This window comes from Hirundo rustica, chromosome 3 (assembly GCF_015227805.2).
Source record: "Hirundo rustica isolate bHirRus1 chromosome 3, bHirRus1.pri.v3, whole genome shotgun sequence".
Taxonomy (NCBI): domain Eukaryota; kingdom Metazoa; phylum Chordata; class Aves; order Passeriformes; family Hirundinidae; genus Hirundo; species Hirundo rustica.
In genome coordinates, this window is record NC_053452.1 from 9,216,594 (window position 1) to 9,235,970 (window position 19,377).

At 46.9% G+C, this 19,377-nt stretch overlaps 1 protein-coding gene across 2 annotated transcripts in view; it reads right to left on the reverse strand.

Annotated features, from left to right (window-relative positions):
• Positions 1 to 161: 161 nt before the first annotated feature.
• Positions 162 to 19,377, reverse strand: part of REL (REL proto-oncogene, NF-kB subunit) — a 40,302-nt gene continuing 21,086 nt past the window's right edge. For both annotated transcript variants that reach the window (XM_040058230.2, XM_040058229.2), the window contains 7 exons: positions 17,471 to 17,562; positions 7,518 to 7,658; positions 3,886 to 3,990; positions 3,404 to 3,616; positions 3,058 to 3,126; positions 2,880 to 2,954; positions 162 to 2,561 (listed from right to left, as the gene is read on the reverse strand). In XM_040058230.2, coding sequence (XP_039914164.1) covers positions 1,834 to 2,561; positions 2,880 to 2,954; positions 3,058 to 3,126; positions 3,404 to 3,616; positions 3,886 to 3,990; positions 7,518 to 7,658; positions 17,471 to 17,562 — 1,423 coding nt within the window. In that variant the 3' untranslated portion in view covers positions 162 to 1,833. The remainder of the gene's footprint in view (positions 2,562 to 2,879; positions 2,955 to 3,057; positions 3,127 to 3,403; positions 3,617 to 3,885; positions 3,991 to 7,517; positions 7,659 to 17,470; positions 17,563 to 19,377) is intronic.

Here is a 19,377-nt window from a genome sequence, read left to right on the forward strand (position 1 = left end):
TAATTACCAAACCAACTCGTTTACAAAGGAAAACAGAACTTTGAAAATATTTAATTATACAGTAAAAACAAATTGTACTATAAAGAGCTTTCTATGAAGTGAGTAAAATGTTTACATTTAATATACTTAAAACTGAGAACTTCAAAATAAAAAAAAAAAATTAATAAACAACACGTTTCAAACTTTCTTTATATTTCTTTGGTCTTTCTATTGCTTAAGAGTGTGGAGGAGAGGTGCAGAAGTGAGGAAATATTGCTTGAAAACAGGGAGAGTCAATGTGCACCTGGAGTCAGGGGAAGAAGTTCGCCTGACTGTCGGGCCTGTGTGATGGAATTCCAGCAGCAGCACCGGAGTGCTCCCTGTGCAATGGATTCCTGCTTTCCTGTAAGCCACAGAGGGCTTCTGGAGCACCTTTCCTTGTGTACAACTCTACATCTCAAGTGGCTTTTTTGATTTGGGGGGGGTGGGCTTTGGACATTTTATTGCTTTTTTTTGTTGCTGCTCTCGTTGTGCAGTTTGATGTCACCAAAAGGTAACGACGGAGACCCTTAAGCCTTAACCGCCCTAAAGAGCAGCCGTGTCACTTAAGAAATACTCAGACAGTTCTCTGTGTTGCTTCTTAAAAAAATAACAGTATAATGAAGTAGCCAAGGCCAGAGTGTCTTACCCAGCCAGTTACCTCCAGCTGGAGGTGTCAGGAACAGCTCCTGCTCAGGCTAAGAGCGAAGACTGGGAATCAAGTGGGAGGGAAGAAGTTCTGGTTCCTGATACAGAGGATAGAGGAGTGTTTTTAATTAGTACTGACTGAAATGGCTTTAAAAGTTGTTAATAGAGGTGAGGCTGCACCAAGGCAGCCTCTGGCTTTGCCCTCCTGGGAGGGGGTGGTGCAGGGGAGGCAGGATCTGAGCCTTCTTTGAAGCAGTCACTTGCATAGCAGGAAACTGCCGGGATACCTGAGGAAAGAGGATACTTCGGCTCCAGAGATTTCTGCCTTTCCAAATCTCACTCACGTTGCAGCTACACACTCACACAGCTTGCAGAGCAACAACAGCTTCATTCCTAAAGCAACAGGGGCATGGCTTTTAAAACAGTGCACTCTGGATGAAGTGCAGACAAGTCCTCACTTTCTGTTCCTTCTCTTGTGCAGTGATTTCCTTTACAACAGAGCTGGACTATTTAAAAACTCAAACCTTCCGGTCTTTTAAAATATATCTAACAATGACATAGTCATTAAGAAAAATTTACGAGTAAATTTGCCTTCAAAGCAAATGGAGTGTGGTGACAGCGTGGAAAATCAATACATGTTCTCATTTTAGGAGAAGAAATATTTATAGAAAGGGGGTTAAAAACCTAAACCTTTCAAGTAAGTTGAGCAGAACTCAGATGTCATTCATTAGATGAGACTGAACTAGAGCGCTCACGAGCAGGGTTTTTTTCGCCAATTTTCTTCCTATCAAAATTTAAATTTCATTTCTATAGCAAAAATGGCTGTTTCGAAACAACTTTAACCCTGTGAAGTATTTGAAAATTTAACCCTTCTGAAGACGCCAGCTTTTACAGTCCCCAAAGGTAAGGAAGCTTTAAGTGTTAACAGTTCCCACTTCCAACAGTGCAAAAATACGTCTACAAGGTATTTCCAAGGTACAGAACCCCCAAACCCTACTCCCACCTCCCTCTTTACGGGCACCACTACGGGCTGCAATAAATAACCTTTAAGTTAGATCACGAAACTTGCACAGCAACATTCTGAAAGAGAAAGCAGGGACTCCAGAAGGGTAAATTACTCCTCTCCACGCAGCAGCACCCCGGGAGCTCTACGTACCCAGCGCCGGCTCACGGGTTATAGCTCTGTAAAATGTTATCGAAGGCGAAGGACTGATAGAGCTCCTCAGCGTGGACACCGTCGGCGTCATAGAACTGGCTGTCCGCCAGGCCGCCCTGGTGGCCGCTGGACAGTCTGGGCTCGCTCAGCACCTCCTGGTCGAGGAAGCCGTAAGAGGGGTGGGCCAGGCCGGGCTGCGAGGCGAAAGCGGCGGCTCCGCCGCCCGTGCCGGCCCCGGCCGAGGACAGCTGCAGCTGCTGCCGGTGGCTGCCCGCGCTCAGCACCGCGCTGAACTTCTCCAGGCTGAAGCTGCCGCAGTTCACGTCGTCCGTGTCCATGCCGACCACGCCGGCTCCGGAGGCGGCGCCGCCGGGGAGGCTCTGCAGCTCCGCCGACGCCGCCTCGGCTCCCAGCCCGTTGGCGCTGCCGTAGGTCCGGAAGAAGCCCGAGTCCTTGTCGTCGGGCCAGGCCAGGGCGCCGTCGTGGAAGGCCGGGAGGGAGCCGGCGCCCGGGGCGCCGTGCTGGGGCTCGGCGGAGAAGCTGCCGTGCGGGTGGGAGCCCAGCAGGCCGGCCGGGGGCGGGGAGCCGTGCAGCCAGCACGGGGACAGCCCGTCCTGCTTGCCCGGCCCCGCGGCCGGCGGGTGCGCCAGCGGCGGGCAGCCGGGGAACAGCTGGCTGGCGGCGGACAGGGCTCCTAGGCCTCCCGGCAGCATCAGCGCGGAGGGAAACACGTTCGGCTCTGCGGAGAGAACGCCGCTTTTCAGGGGTTGTTCCACATCGCAAACGGTACAAAGCGGAGGAAAGGCAGCAAGGTTGTACGCGTATTTGCACCGTCTACTTGCTTCGCTGCTCTCCGGGATGGACCCCGGAGGGAGCTGCCCTTCCCCACCCCTCTATGGCCCGTACTGGGGGTGACATGAAGAACTGATAGCTTCAAGTTTGTACGGTCAGAAGTATCACTATCTTACGGGAAGAAACCCTCAAGAGCTTAGAATTTTGAGCCAAGAGGAGGGCACTATCTGTTTAAACCACTATCAGATTGCAGGCAAAAACCTACCTTTCTTAATCAGCTTCCCTTCAGGAGTGACAACAGGGAATGAGGTTACCTTGGGCCTCTCCATCGTGCTTGATCCTGTGATGGAACATGACATGAGGGTGCAGCATTTAGAGGAAAACAGCTCCATCTAAGTGTAAGTTCACTCAAACAAGAAGAAAAAGATGAATATTTTCCTTACCACAGTCCTGTATGAGCTTCTGCCAAGCCAGCGTTGATCTTTGCCTTTTTGCTTTGTTGCCGTACGGATCTACAGAGAAAGGAGTGGAAGGGGAAAGTGTTGCACTTCTCTTTAATGAAGGCCTAAAAGAACTTCCTAGTGGCACCAAGTTGTAGTAGGAATTATTTAAAGGAAAATACTGCAGGCATAACAGCACTAGCAAACCATGCCAGTGTTACTCAACAGCAATTCTGGTATTTTCACTGAAAGAGGGAATAAACTGACTGATTTTTTTATTAACTAAGCCACTACCACGAGCCCTGCATTGATCATGGCTGTTCAGAAGCTCATGTCACTGGAAGCATACCCTTTTCATCTGGCAGGTATCTGAAATCCATGGGCTCACTGACTTCCTGGTCAGAGGGCCTCCGCAGCTGCATCTTCACCGTGACGGGCTCGGTGATGTCTCGGAGGAACGGCGGCGTCCTGAACACGATTGCGACTTGGCGGTGAACGTCGGCTTGGGAGAAGGAACCTTTGGCCTCCCAGTTGTCCAGGACAAACCTGACTTCTATGTCATCTAGGCCATGAGAAAGAGAAGATGCTTGTTAAGCTGGAAAACTGGAAACTTGCAGCAGAAAGAAAGGGGAGCAAAGCGAGGAGCCCGACTCAGAATTCAGGTGCAAAGTAAATGGCTCAGCTTTAAAGGCACAAAGCTGTTCCACCCAGCTACAAAACCAAACCACTCTGAGGTGTGTGGTGAAGGGTTTCAGCCCCGCAGCAGGAAAATGGTCATGGAATGTGTCCAGTTGGGAAAAAGGGAGAGAAAAAAAATCTAGCGCAGGTTACCTTTCTGAACTTTGTCACACAGCAGAAATATTTCATCTCCTCCTTTGACGCTTCCACAGTTCTTGTTCACACGACAAATTCTCAATTCTGCAGTGTTGGGAGCTCCTGGAAGCAAACAGGCAAATTTAATGACATAGAATTACTGCGGCTTTGTCACTGTTAGACAGGAGGTGCTGGGAGTTCAGGCATATGAAGGGAAGGCAACAGCTGGAGGAGTGTGACCCCCTGAAATCCACACAAAGCAAGTCACTCCATCCAGAAAATTCAGCAGCAGGGTCTGATATTCCATGATGATCTCCAAACGCAAGGCATCAGCACTGCTGTGCCACCCACTCCCTAACTACTGTAGAGTAGTCTCAGATACTTCCCCCCAGTGTGGTTGTGCTCACCCCCGGTGCCCTTCAAGCTGCAGAACTCAAAGTTCTGTGAGTGACTGATTACCTGGTACAGTCACCCTTCTCTGGAAACAGCTGGGCTAGCAAGTCAGGAGAATTCCCCTCTCTGAGGGTCTGGCTGCAGTTCTATTCACAGAGGTCCTTGGCCATCCAGCCTCTCCTCTGTTCCCCTCTGCAGGTGTCCAAGAGCAGCTCTTAGGACCATAATTTCACATCTTCACTAAGGGCAGCAGGTTTCACCCCAAACCACTCAAATTTCAAACTCCAGACTGGCTGTATGTGAACAGCCCTCAGGATCTGGTGGATGGAGAGCTGCCTCTCATCATGAATTAGCCCCCACTGAAGGTGGTGTCTGGCTCTGTTCTGGAGCAGCAGCTCCAAACACATTTAAAACGTCTGGAACAATCCAGCTGGTGCTGCTTTGACACCCTGAAACTGATCCTCCATGAGACTCCACCACCACCACAGGCTTCCCATTCCAGACACAGAGAAGAAATACAAAAACCAAAGCTCATGGTGCCAACATCAAAAAAAAGAAAAAAAAAAAAAAAAAAAACCAACATAAATAAAAACCAAAAAGAAAAACCAAACAAAAATGCTTTAGACTCTCAGTTTGAATCAATTCCTACCCAAGTGCAGCTACAGCACGACACAGACTACACCTAAAGCAGGGTTCCTGGTAACCTCTTACCAGTCCCCAATTGCACTATCTGCAGTTATTTCTGTCATTATTATAAGTGGGAGCTACAGCCTCGTGTACTACATGACACACACAACTTCATTTGCTGAATGAATCAGAAACCTTCAAGGGAGGGGAAACCAAACAAACCCAGAAACAGCACAGAGCCATGTGACTGCCAGCGTCATGGTGCGCTTTTCACAGGAAGGGTAAATTAAGAATTGTGAGGAAAAGCCTAATTTTACCAATGTTTCACTTCTGTGTGCTTGAATGGCACTCAACAGCAGGGAATCAGAGTGATTTGGTTTGGAAGGGACGTTCAAGATCATCCATTTCCAACCCCCCTGCCATGGGCAGGGACACCTTCCCCTATCCCAGGTTGCTCCAGGCCCTGTCCAGCTTGGCCATGGATGCTTCCAGGGATGGAGCAGCCACAGCTTCTCTGGGCAACCTGTGCCAGGACCTCCCCACCTTCACAGAGAAGAATTTCTTCCTAATATTCAATCTAACCCTTCCCTCTGTCCATTTGAAGCCATCACCCCCTGTCCTATCACCCTTTTGTGAGAAGTCCCTCTCCAGCTCTCTTGGCAGTTCCCTTTAGGTCCTTGTGACAGTCTCCTTCTGGAATCTGTTGTTTTGTCCTTAGACAAGGAATTCAGAAGGGAAATCAACACACACAAATGCCAGCAGATGTGGATGCACAGCTGTGCTGTCAGCAGGAGCGCTGAGCCCGGCACCTGCCTCAGAAGGAAAGGTTCCTCCTTCCCTGTCACCTCAACTCCTGCCCAATTCCTGTTCCTCACTCCCCTACACCACATCCTTGGTGACAAATCCCCGGAGAAACGAGCTCCTCGCTAAAAATCACATAACTTTCAACAAGGGCAGGACAACATGTTCTACCCAACCCCATTTCTCAGAAATGCTGAACTGCCTCATCTGACTCTTCCTTAGAGGTTTTGATATGCAAAATGGGAAATTTCTGATCCAAACCAGTTAACTTTAGAAGCATCTGGAAACAGAAGGTGCTGAATTTGAGACACTTGCAGCCTCTGCTAATGGGGTTGCCTGTGTGATTCTTCTGTGTCTCACTATCCAAAGCAAGTGGAGACTACAAGGGATGAGAAAGTGAAGAAAATACTGGATTTGAAGCTGGTTTTCAGAGTATCTCTTTGCTCCTAATCTGAGCAGATCCATGAAGGCTCAGACCTCAGAGGCCAGGCTTGCCCAGCTGCAGTCCCTGTCACCTGAGGGTACAGCCCGGGCGTGGGACAGAGCAGCTCTAACCAGGCTGACACTTGTAAAAGCAGCTCAGATCCGAAACTCTGCAGGGCCGCTTTTTACGACTTGTGGTCACAGCTCTGCACGGGTTTATTTACGCGGCTGCTACGCTACAGGGAGGGGTTTGGGTGCCTCCAGTGCTGCCCACAGACACCCCCAGCACCCGCCCCTGCTTCCCCCACCACCTCTCACAGCTCCGCCGGTACTGACATCAGCCCACGGGACGAGTAATAGTGATTTGGCACATTTCTAAATGGCATCTGAGGCAGAGCTACAAATCTGTACATCAGTTTTTATCTCAGCCCTGATTAGTTCAGTGCAAGGGTTCTCAGTAACACGCCGCTCGCAGTTCCAGCTTCTAGATCATTCTAGAAGGAGACTCTAAATATATCAGAGCCATCTGAGTTCATACTCAACATATTCACAATGGTTATGCCCACATCAACACAATCCTAACAACTTTAGGAAATGCAGATGTCACTTCATTCAGTACTTTCTGCTAAAATGAGAACGTCAAGTATTTAGCATGGAAACGCTCGTGGTGCAGAAATGGAAAACACTGAGGGAAAGTTTTCCAGGATTAAGAGTTCTTTTGCTACTCTGCTCCCAGGGAGGAGTCCAGCACACACTGGGGGCTAAAGTCCTCAGCTGCTGATGCCCTACGGGTGTCCCGTTTTGTGGAATGTGGAAAACAGTGCCAAGAAGTGTGTCATGTTCTTCTGCACCCTCCTGGAGCATGGCCAAGGACTCCTCCATTACTCACCTGTACTGTGAAACAGCCACCAACTAGGATACAGAAGACCTTAAGACAGTTTCCCACTGGGATAAATCTCTCTTCAAGTCCCATTCCAGAGCCCTCACAAGCCAAAGACAAGACACCTCCAGGGCACAAACGGGTTCCAGAGGATTCCCTTGGAAAACAGATCAGCCTTGAGGCAGCCATCCATCTCACCACTATCACTTTAATCACTTGGCACCTCAGACTTGGGCCTTTCCTTGCAATCACCACTGCTGTGTGCGAACAAGGGCTGGAAAAACACCTGAGTGTGAGTCCATGAATGCCATGGACAAGCCTTCTCTGGTTGGCTAACCCTGGGATCATGTCTCAACGTATGCTCACTGTGACTTGCCGTGTGACAGTCATGCACCTGGCAGTCCCAAGCCACAGGAGCGACCCAGAACTGGCACAGACCTCAGAAAGCCGGCATTTCTCATCCCAAGCTGAAGAGAAAAACAAGAGGGAAAAGAAAGAAAAGACGTTTGGCTGAGCTGGTACTCACTGTTGTCGTAGATGGGGTTGGAGATCAGAGGAGGAAGGGCTATCGTGTAGTTGCCGTGCTCGTCAGGAAGGAAAGCTTGGAAGCAGAGCCGGACCACGTTGAGGTCGTACTCGTCGATGTTGTGCAGCTGCTCCTCGGGCACTGCAGGACAGACAACACTGAGGGTCAGCCACGGAACCAGCGCCAATTCTTCACCCAGCTGGGGATGAATCCTCACCAGTAAAAGAGATGGTGTAGCCCAGACACATGTGCCCGTAGCCCCTGGCAGCTGGACAGGCGCTGCACAAATTATTTCCTTGTTCACAAAGAATTATACTGAAGCCTTTAATGCTTTTCCTGCGCCCAACAAGGTTCAACTGTCCGAGTTCTCCAGCTGTTTCTTGTGTTTGGGTTCCTCACCTTACCTTCCACAACAGCTTCAACTATCTATAGTTTAAAAGTAATTTTTTATTCTTTGTGTGTGATAAAATTTAAAAAATTAATGTTGTTGCCCAAGAGAAATACTTTGGTACAAAGGGATCCTGGGATCTCATTAAAGATTTTCTGCAGCGCTGAGAGACTTTGGCTACGTGGTATCATCATTTTCCTCTAGACACTGAGATGGAAAAAGAGTCAGAAGGCAATTCCTGGGGCAAGAATGAAGCTGAAACAACAGAAACCACCTCCCCACCCCATCACCACCAGTGTCACAGCAGTACTTTTCAGAGCAGGGATTCGTGGAGCCATTAGGATACAGATTTGTAAAACAGGAAGGAAAGCCTTGCTGGAAAGGATCCTTTTCCTTGCATATTCCTCCCAGTGGAAAACCCAGCAATGCATAACCCAAACTCAGCATTTCAATTTTGTTCGCTCCTTATTTGAATTACAAGACACAGGGCCTGGGGTATCATTACTGAACATTTCATGTATTCTCAGCTTAATGGACAATTCTGGGGAGAGCAGCCCCCTCTGAATTTGATGTTTTCCTTTAAGGTGTGACACTAAACCATTATGTTGACATTCAATGCTAGTAAAAACAAGAAACTGGCTTAATTTCACTGAAGTAGAAGTACTGATAATTAAAATCATTGCAAGTATTTCTGTTTCCTCAAACCCCTCTAAGCAGCAGTTCAGCTGTTTCACGCTCCTCACAGTTACCCCAAACCAACCCTGTGCTAAGTCACCAGATCACCAGCTCTCCATTCTCCTCCCCTCCCTTTCAAAGGGCTCTTGCAAGAACAGAAGATTAACCGTGGCTGCGATAAGTCCGGGGACCATGCTGTACTGATTAGATTGCCTGCTCTGACCTTTAGCATTTATCACTGGCTCAGGTCTCCACCCTGCCACGAGTGGGATTCCACAATGCCCACTTGAGTGACTTCTTCCTTTTACCTTTTGATAGTGTGAAATAGTAAGTGTGATGAGCTCAGAATACTTTCCACTGGTCTCTGCTGCAGAAGGAAATCAAGTCACCTTTCCCCTTTACAAACCTGTGATCTGCAACATTTCAAGGCAAACACAGCAGCGAGTATAAAACGAAGCAACAACTGTGTGAGCTTCAGAAGTGGTGAAGCCCAGGGGAGTTCTGCCTGTGAGCACTTTGCAGGTTGGTGCTGTGTCACCAGATACACAAAGTTTTATGCTTTAATGCACTTCCTTAGTTCACCTGCTAACCTGAAATAGGATCTTTAGGAAACAGGTTTGGAACAGACAGCTCCTCAGCCTGACTTGGATTTGGCTGACTCCGCAGCCCAGCTGCCTCTTGATGCAGCCTGATTCAGAGAACACAGAAAGAAAAGTGCATTTTCCAAAGTGCACCCTGCAGAAGGGCTAGCAGGAGAGCAGCTCTAATCCATGCCCTGACAACATGGCCAGCTCCCAAGGACACCCTGACACCAGGGTTTATGTTCCTGTGCTGTGCTAGCCACATGCAACCATGTGGATCCTTCCAGAGACCCAAGGAGTGGTCAAACCTCGAGCCTCTTCACAATTAAACTAAACACAGAGATTCAACACCTTTGCCTGAGTAAGCTGTCTGTGGATGGAAGCTGAGCACGAAATCTGCATCTGGCTTCTGATCAAAAGTCCTGAATCAAAAGCGAGGGCTTTGTGGTTGTGCAACCAATCCCCCCCTACTGCTAAAGGAGCCTCAGTCCACTCTGTGCTTTCTACAGGGAAACGTGTCTCTTCCTCAGAAACACGTAACAGCAGGCTAAAGCCTAAGAGTAGTCTATAAAAGCAAAAATACTCTAGATATGGAGAAAATCAGCAATGCTAATGTTCAAATGACATCATTTCCTACACTACAAACTTGCGCAAATTCCCAATAAATCTGTTTAACACCTGACACAAGAGCGGTGTGCCAAGAATGGCAAGAGACAGAAACACCGCACAGCTCACTCTATTGCAGCAAAACCACTGCTCCGGATTTGCATATTTTTATAAACTATTTCATAGAATTAAAAAAAAAAATCTGTAGTTTGAAAGAGGAAGTGTTCAGTCAAGAGTGATTCCTCTCGGGCTATTTTTAACCAAACAAGAAGAACATAACAGTGCAAAAAAAGGAGAACAAGACAGCTGCAACTCCATCTTGTGATGACACACTTTAAAAAAGAGAGAGACCAGATTCCATGTGCATATGAAGAAGCACACAGCTTTCACCGATTTCAAAACAAGACAATCATCCAAACAAAACAAAATGTTATTTTTAACAAACATCTAATTCTGCTCCCTCTGAAGTCAAATTGAGAGCAGCCACTACCTTGGAATGGATGCTGGCTTACACTCTGGGAATATTAAAAGCAAACAAAGCTGAGGCAGACAAACACCCTGAGTAATGCCTGGAGTGCGGCCGGATGGAGGACGGTCGTGTCATTCCGTGTTATTCCACCAAGTTCTGTGCAGAAGGACAACAGACGGGGTTAAACCTGACAAACCTGAAGTTATTAAAGTTAGGAAACGCTGTCGAAGATTTTGGGAACGCTATGTACTGGGGAGGAGGAGCAGCCACTCCATCAAGCCCTGCAAGCTCCGCACAGGCGGGACTGAAACCAGGGGCATCACACGCGCGAAGTAAAGACGTCTCCCGATGTGGCACCTTGGGGGCACAGGTGTGGTGAAAAAAGGCTCCAACACAACACACGAACCAAGAAAACAAAAAGGGAAGAAGTTCTCTGGTTTTGGCAAGGGTTCAACTTCCTCTTTGACTGCTGCTCGTTGTGTGGTACCACACCTTAGTGTCTTCATCTGGATCCAGGCGAAAGAGCTGGAACTCAACCAAAAACCTGGATATGTTCCTGTGGTGGCCCAGCCTAATCATAAAAAATAGCCTAAACTTGGCAGAAATCCTTTAACTGTAGTTATCTCCGCACACAGGAACTCATGAAGGACTATTTGTACGCTTTACAAGGAACTTTCAGAAGTGACTCACAGAAATTAAAAGAATAGTTATGAAAATAACTAAAATTCTAAGGTAAATGTGGAATATGATGTCAAAAAAGTCCATAAAAACACCAGCAGCACCATGGTAAAAGAAATCCAACCCCGCTCACCAAGATTCTGGCTATAGGGTTACAAAAGGCGTACCTGGAGTTACAGTCAAACCCGGGGAGGATTTGCTGTTCATCTGGAAAGGTGCCACAAGAACCAGTAAATAATTTTGTGATCTTTTTACAACTCTTCTGAACAAAATGCTGCTTCTTCAACTTTACTAAATAATTATCTTGGAAATAATTCCCTAATCCATTGTCTGCTAATGTGGGAAGAGACCAATACAGTCCCCAGTGTGGGCAAAACACCCCAGAGGAGCTAAACTATGGACTCCTTCCAACCTGAGCTGACTGAGCCCAGCAGCTCCCAGGCATTAGGTTTAGCTTGTCCCTGTCTCCAAGATTTTTTCTCAAAAATCCAGAGATGCCCCACTGAGTTTCCACTGAATTCCACTGAGAATACTGTATTTGCTTCTGTAACACAAAATTTGGGAACTTTCTGGGTTCAACACACCAACGTGCAAGTCCAAATTTGGACACAAAATTGAAGATGCCACTAATGTTAGGCCTCCTGTTTATTAACCTCTAATTATAGTTTTATAGTTTTTTTCGTATTTCAACAGCTTTCAACATCCAGCAAGGTCAATAAAATGCCATTTATATGATTAAATTAATGGGGGATTAAGGGCTCTGATGTTCCCTCATAAGGTGATGCTTCAGGGAAAATGAAAGTTTATTCTGAGCACTGAAGAGAAATGATCAAGGGTTTGGTTTTTTGACTGATAATGTGACACCTATCTAACAGCAGATCCCTCACACAGAGCCCATCACCCAGCTAATGATGTCATCCTTCTGGAGTGGGCAGAGCTGGAGGCATCTCAACTTAACCTGCATGGAAACTTCCAGGGCAAGCAGTGTGGTGTGACACAGACAGAGAGAGGCCTCTGTGGAGAGCACAGCTCACCCTGCAAAGGGACATCCTGTGACCTTCCCCTGTCAGTGAGGGGATGCAGGGACACATGAGACACATGAGATGTCAAAGAGAATGACCTTCCACAAGCTAAAACACCCCAGAGATCACACATCATTAATAATCATCACACATCACTCCCCACATGTGTGGGGAACACACATCATTAATAATCATCATGGGTTGTTTCTCTCTTACGCAGATGAGGGTTTTTAATTTAGGGATATGCTGGGAGCTCAGTTTCATTTAAGGGATGACACAGAGGTGGTTTGCCTCCAGGGTTTTGCTCCTGGAGTACAAAGATACCCCCCTTGGCCCTGATACCGACTGGGCAGTCTAACTCGGTCCATGCCAGAGGTTTTGCTGCAAAAGGTGGCTCTGCCCAACCTTTCCAGCACTGCTCAGGCTGGCTTAGCTCTCATGTGGTGAATCAGATCAAGGAACTGGTCTGGCTCAGAACTATCTTGCCAGAAGGGAAGATGAAAAGGCTTGTGTTCAGGCAGCTGGTTCCCACGAGAGGCAGCCCTGATGCAAGGGGATCGGTGGAAGGAGAGCTTCTTCCAGAGCTGCTGCTGATTTACACCAGGTTCAGCCAGGCAGGGAAATGGGCTGCAAGTCACAGGTCCCTCCTGGTGCCCAGGAAGTGCATTTCAGATCCAGTTTATCCCCCCAGCCTATGTCCCTGCTGCAGCCACAGCCATGCTGGTGTAGCTTTTCACTAACACTTCCCGGGAAGGAGGATCATGGAATGGTCTGGCTTGGAAATGACCTTAAAGAACATCCAGATCCAACTCCCCTGCCATGGGCAGGGACACCTTCCACACCTCCAGGTTGCTCCAAGCCGTGTCCAGCCTGGCCTCGAACACTTCCAGGGATGGGGCAGCCACAGCTTCTCTGGGCAACCTGTGCCAGGGTCTGAGCACTATGAAAGAATTTCCTTTGTATATCCAACCTAATTTTCCCCTCTTTCTGTTTGAACCCATTACTCCTTGTCCTATCACTGCAGTCCCTGATGAAGAGTCCTGGTGAAGCTAGAAACAAGGGGAGGGAAGGACTGTGGCCAGCACTGTGTTCCTCCTCCTGATACACCCACATCTGTTTTCTTACACTGAGATCAAGAAAAAGGCAATTTTCAACCAATTCTGCAGAAAAAGAGAAAGTTTTACATGTACCTTGAAACAGAACGTGCATCAGCTACGCCCATTTTTCAAAAAGCAAAAACTCAGGGAGTATATGAGTGCAAACAACTAAAATTCAGATGCCATTCTATAGTCAGTAAATGCCCAGACTTCTATGGATACATTTCCCTGGTTTACAGAAGAAAGAAATGCAGAGAAGGCGAATGGTCTGGCTAAAGGAAGAACTGTAAATACAAATGAAAACTTTCAAAACTCAGCATTTGTTTTGCCTAGACGATGTTTCTCTGGCTTCTTTTCCTGTTTTAAGTTCAATGTGAAAATGGCACAGTTGGAACAGATTGAAACGAGTGTATCCATCAGCCTCTGTACATTCCCCATTCCTTTCTTTAGCAGTTTCTATCATAAAAACATAAAGAAGTCAGCACTTTTGCCTTCTTACTTGGTAATTTTCCTTTTTTTAAATTTGAAAGTTTATATGAACATACACATTTTGGAATAAGCAGAAAAGAGCATTTGCATGAGCACAGATGACCAAAGGGCTTTCCAAAGCTAAGTGCTAAAGTCATGCCATGATCAGGACACTCAGCTTCCCCTGAGCGTCCTCTGTGCCTCTTCAAAAGCTGATGACTCTTACTACTAAGATTTTACACTTGAGGATTTAACTGGTTTTGAACTGGACCGCACATTTGTTTCAATACAAGAAAAGAAGCTTAAAGTTTCTCGCGATATCCGAGGAGATCGTTACAACGGCCACCTGCGACCCATTCCCAACCCAAGAACTCTCGCCAAGAGCCGCTCGTGTAATCCACGGCTCCATAAAACTCCCCACGGAGCCGGCGCAGGTGGCGAGGGGGATCCTGGGGAGAGTGGCGTCACGGGAGGGGGCGTTCTCGTGGCAGCAGCGCTGAAGGAAGCTGCGGAGAGGACACGGCGTGGGCAGGATGCGAGCGCGGCGGGGGCGTCACGGCACAGACGGTGACGAGCGTGGAGCCGCCGCGGGGTCAGCTGCTCGCGGGCGGAAAGGGGAAATGGCAAGGTAAACACTGCGGAGGCATACGCAGACGTGCTTAGGTGTGGGGTGCAGCGGAGAGAGCCTAAAAACGAACTGCGCGCTCGTAAGTGCGAGCAATTGCAAAGGAGCAGGGAGCTTAAGCCTGTGGCAAGCTCCAGGGAAAGTCAGGTTATCCCCTCTGATAAAAACTGCCTGGAATTTGACGATTCTCTGGGGTTCTCGCTCCAAATCCGGGGTTTTCGTGCCGTCATGCATCTAGCTAGAAAAAGGTCAGTCCTCTGTAACATTGCACTGAGTACAGTTTTTCCCTAATTTAAAGAAAACACTTAGGGCTTTTCCTCATTGACAATTAACTCGAGTTGTTATTAACTCAATTGTTGTCTCTATGTCAAGTCACACCCACTCACAAAAGCTCTTAACTGAAAACTGGCTCTTCTTTTAATTTGAGTTGGCTTTACATCAGACAGTGCATGGGAAGACAAGGATATGGCACAACTCAACAGCTCCTAAAACAAAACAAACACCATAGAAAGCAGACATGGACCAGCTCCACTGGAGGAGTAACTCTGCTCCTTCGATGCTGTGCTATTTGTATCATCATCATCATCATGCCAAGGAGTCCTAGTTACATGTTAGACTGACACTGTGCCCCATTTCCCTGGAGTGCTCAGAAAAGAGAGACAAAAGGGATTTCTCGAATTCTTGAGATTGTTAGAGGAGAAAAATATGTGGGATGCACTTTGGGAGCACAACGGATCACGAACATGGTGTGGAAACAGCAATTCCCCCTCTCTCAAACAAGGCTAACACAAGAGGAGCAACCTGACTGCAAGTCATCCATCCTAGTGAACGCACACAGCTCCTGTGGCCTGTGCTGAACTTCTCAAGGCATAAATGCTGCCAGCCAACACTGGGAATTCACAGGGAGATGGCCTTACACAGGCACACTTGCAGAACGACTCCGATGGAGACATCTTCAGCTGGGCACACGGCAGTGATCTGCAAACAAATTCCAATCACCCAGGGATTCCGAGGTAGGCATCAATCGTTTAGGGTCAATACTGAACCTCTCTTCCCCAGAAGGAGGCTCAGGACAGGGAATGTTTGTTCCAGAAGAAAGTGGGAAAGAAAAAGAAAAGCCAACCAACACACAAGCACCCTGAAGGCTCGTTTTCCATGAAGTTTCTTTGATGATGTCATACAAGAAATGAGTAACACCAACTTGCGACCTGCTTAGAGGATGCACAGCTCCGGAATGTCTCTAAACAGGGAAGCCAGATGCCTTTCTGAAGACAGAGGTAAAGCACAATGCAGGATGGATTCAGCACAGCCTCCACAATCCTGAAAAATGTACCAACACTCCTCTGACCTTAAAAAACAAACTGAATCCATACATAAAACTTTCGACCTTACCAAGCAGCGAACACTGTGGTGACTGATGCTCACAAAACCTTGTTCTGATCAACTAAATAAACACATAAAAATATTCCTGCCACTAATCCTGTTTTATTAGACCTTGGTCCCAGGCCTTTCTAGGCTCTGCTCAGCGTGGGACTGCCCTGGAGGCCATTCCCAAGTGGCTCTGCTTTGTGCTGACACGTTAACACGCGCCAAAGGGCAATGACGCAGCTGGGGATTGCCAGCGGCCCCTTCTCAGCACAGCCCCTGCCCAGAGCAGGCTGCTGCCCTGTGTGTCACCCAGGCAGGCTCTCCCCTGCTGCCAGGGCAGCAGTGTGGCCTCCATCACTGCTGGACTGGTGGGAAGCAGCCCAGGATCTGCCCGGATGCTACCAAGCACAATCACCCCAAATTAATTAGTGAAAGTGGAGGTAAGTGCCAACAACCGTAAAAATCTACTTCCTTCTACAGAAAAGTTCCCCTTTTATTGTTTGAAATCAAGGTAGAGCTGGCTGAGTGAAAGCAACATAATTCAAACCCTTAAAGTGTTTAAACTGTGCTGATGAACTAAACTCTTGTCAGAATACTGTGTGCATACATTATCATAACTAGGGTAATTGTTCAGATGGATCATCAGGGCCACCAACCTGATCCCAAACAGCTGCTTTAAAATTAAGAAAAATATCTAAGACACTTCTTATTCTGTGATAAATTCCACAACCTTCTTTCTGTCCCAATTCAGGGACATGTATTTTAAAGCCAGCCAGAATATTCTTACCTGAATATAGCAAGAATTCTGTGGGATCAGAAAACACACAGAAATGTCCAGGGAATCTCCAAGCTCCTGCCACACTTAGGGAAATACATGACTACACTGACACTGCTTAGCTAATAATTTGGGGGTATTTATGCTTTTCATCTAATTCTCCCCAGTTGTGCCTGCATTCTGGTCCCACTCCAGCTGGCCCAAAACTTTGCAGTGTGCTCCTCATCCCCTCTGTGCAGAGAACTTGGCAGTTAAATTGCTGGGAGGGGAGTTAGTTTAGCAAGTTGACCTGAAGGGAAACCACTCTCCTTTTTTCTTTTTTTGTTTTCAAGTTGGTTTTCCATTGGAGCAACTTTACTGCAGGGCCACGCAGCCCCTGTGTGTGGAGGTGTGAGGAAAGTGGTGGGAGTGTGTGAGCAGGGATGGAGGGAAGAGCAGGATGACGACTTCTGAGAGCAGCCCACAGATCAGTCACATCAAACAAAACCTTGTGGGCAAGCCCTCACAGGTGTGGCTCTAGGTCCTGCCTCTGACCACGATGAGCCCAGCCACAGCATCACAGGATGGTTTGGGGTGGAAGGGACTTGAAAGATCATCTCGTTCCACCCCCTGCCATGGGTAGGGACACCTCCCACCACACCGGGCTGCTCCAAGCCCTTTCCAGCCCAGCCTTGACACTGCAGTCCTGCTGTGGATTTCTGAGCTTGCATGCTCTGAAATCAAGTGAGGGGCAGTTCCCAGGGGGCTATCAGCCCCCTGACCTGGTCACAAAAAACACCGCAAGGGAAGAGATGAGAAAGTGAGATTTGTGTTTGCTGATGTTGTTGCAGAGTTATGCTAATTCAGTCTTTTACTCTCATCGCTGCCAAAACTGGGGAAATCCAACTCCCAAGACACTTGTAGAAGTTTCCAGGAAAGATTTCTGCTGCTATCCCATTCCCTCTGTCCAAGCAGCAACTCAGACCGCTGCTGGGAATTACAAAAACTCAATATAAAAAAAGGGCAACTATCCAAATAGATTCATCATGTGATAACTGGGAAGAAAGACTGGGAGGGACACAGAAGGGGAAGGGATTTCTCAGAAAGAGATTTTTTGAAAAGAAAAGAAAAAAAAAATTTAGAGCTCCAACACAAAAGCAAAGTCAGGACAGGACAAAAAACCCCATCACCATGCCAAGAGAACCAGCTGATTTCCACTCACCATTGAAAGGGTTAATTTTCTTCGAGATTCGTAAAGAAATGGATTCCTTCAGGTCTTTCTTCTTCACACACTGAATGCCCAAGTTCTGAAAACTGAAGCATATGTGGCAAGATTTCAGCAACTAATAACATCTTCAGTGTTGACTATTAAATAAAATATTCATTTTAATTAGTGTGATAACATCCAGTGTAAGAATTTTTAAAGAAGCTTCTTTTGAGAAGAGTGCACAAGACCTGAAGAGCAGAGATGCTGTTTTTCCTAAAGTAAGGGCAGACACAGAAGTAAAAAACCCCCTAAAATAAAATTATAAATAATTTACATTATTAAAAGCATATTCCTGTATTAAAAATTATTACTCTGCAGTAAACCTACAGTGATTAAAAAGTTAAGATACCCAGTCTTGGGTGATTTATAGTGACAATCATTTTTGTAATCAATAAACCTGGTAATTTGCATTAGTTAAAGGATTTGCTCTCCTGCTCTTATCAGGGAATGTAAATCTAAAACAGTATTATAAAGGGGTTTTTTTAAACAGGTCAAAACAGGTTTTTAAATCTCACATAGTTATGGAAAAGTTCTGAAGAGCTGCAGCTCCTCCTGATTTGCATAAAAGTGCAGGTCACCCTAATGCAGGAGGTGGGGGGAGTCCCAAGCAGGCTGACTCTTTCCCACATGGAAAAACCATGACATCATCAAAGCTCAGTGGATGTAAAGCAGGAAGTTAAAAAAAAAATCTGTGTTTCATGATGTTACAATAAACTCTGAAGATGGGTTGTGTCAGCAGGCATCTTAGTCCAGAAGTCCCAGCCATTTCCCTTCCTTTGAAACTCCACAAACCTTCTTTGCTATAGGAAAACAGCATCTTACTGTACCTAGGGATATTCCTTGTTCCTGCCAAGAGTGCTTGTACACTTCTGAACAAGACTATCCTAGCATGATGTTAAGTTTAATTTCCCTAAACTCCCTTGCCTGCGCCCAACACGCTCTGTCCAGAGGTTCCAAACCCTCTGCCATCAGGCTCCACTTCCAGAACCTCTGCTCACTAGAGGAAGGAACAGGCTTCCTTTGCAAACTGAACATGACGTCACCTAGGGGACAATAAAACACAGCAGCATCTCCTAATTCACTAAAGTGCTTCGCCCTCACATCGTGGCTATTGACATTCAGATTGGGACTGTACCTCCATGAGCAATCCAATTTCCACCTGCTCCTGGAGAAAGTACTTTCTTTAGGGCTTGATCACAGCGCACATTATTTTTCCCTCCTTCAGAAGCACACTTCAAAAGTCCACAAACAGGGGCAGTTCCTTATTATACCTCCAAACGAAGCCTCTGGTGGACAGGAGGCTTCTCAGCAGCCCGAAATTCTCAGATTATCGAAGTTTTCTAAGCCTGTGCTGTCACAGTGAAAGTGTGTGCTTAACCATGTCTAAGCAGAGGCTGGGTCAGAGGAGGAACTGCCGAGAGCCCCAGCAGGGCTCTGGGGTTTCACATCGATGGGCGCTGACAGGAAGCAAGTGAGATAACGAGAAGAGAGAGGGAGAAGTAGGAAGAGAGAGAGAAAAAATGAAAAACATCTAAAAAAACTATGATATCATCCTCGGAGAGAGAGGAAACTAGGAAGTAAAAATCTGAGTACACAGGCAGCCCCACAAGCTCTGATTTTCATACTCTTGCCTTGATGTCTCGGCCAGGGAGGGCTCTGATCAAGTTTGGGCAGCAGTACAAAGATCATTATACCACAGGCAGAACAAAATGCTTGGGAACTTTGAACAGCAGAAAGCAGAGTAATTACTCAGAGCAGTCCAAAATCTGTGATTAATAATTCCACTTCTACTGAAGGAAAAAAAAAAAAAAAAATAAATAGGGAAAAAAAAAAAAAAAAAAATATTTTTAATCAATTTGGGA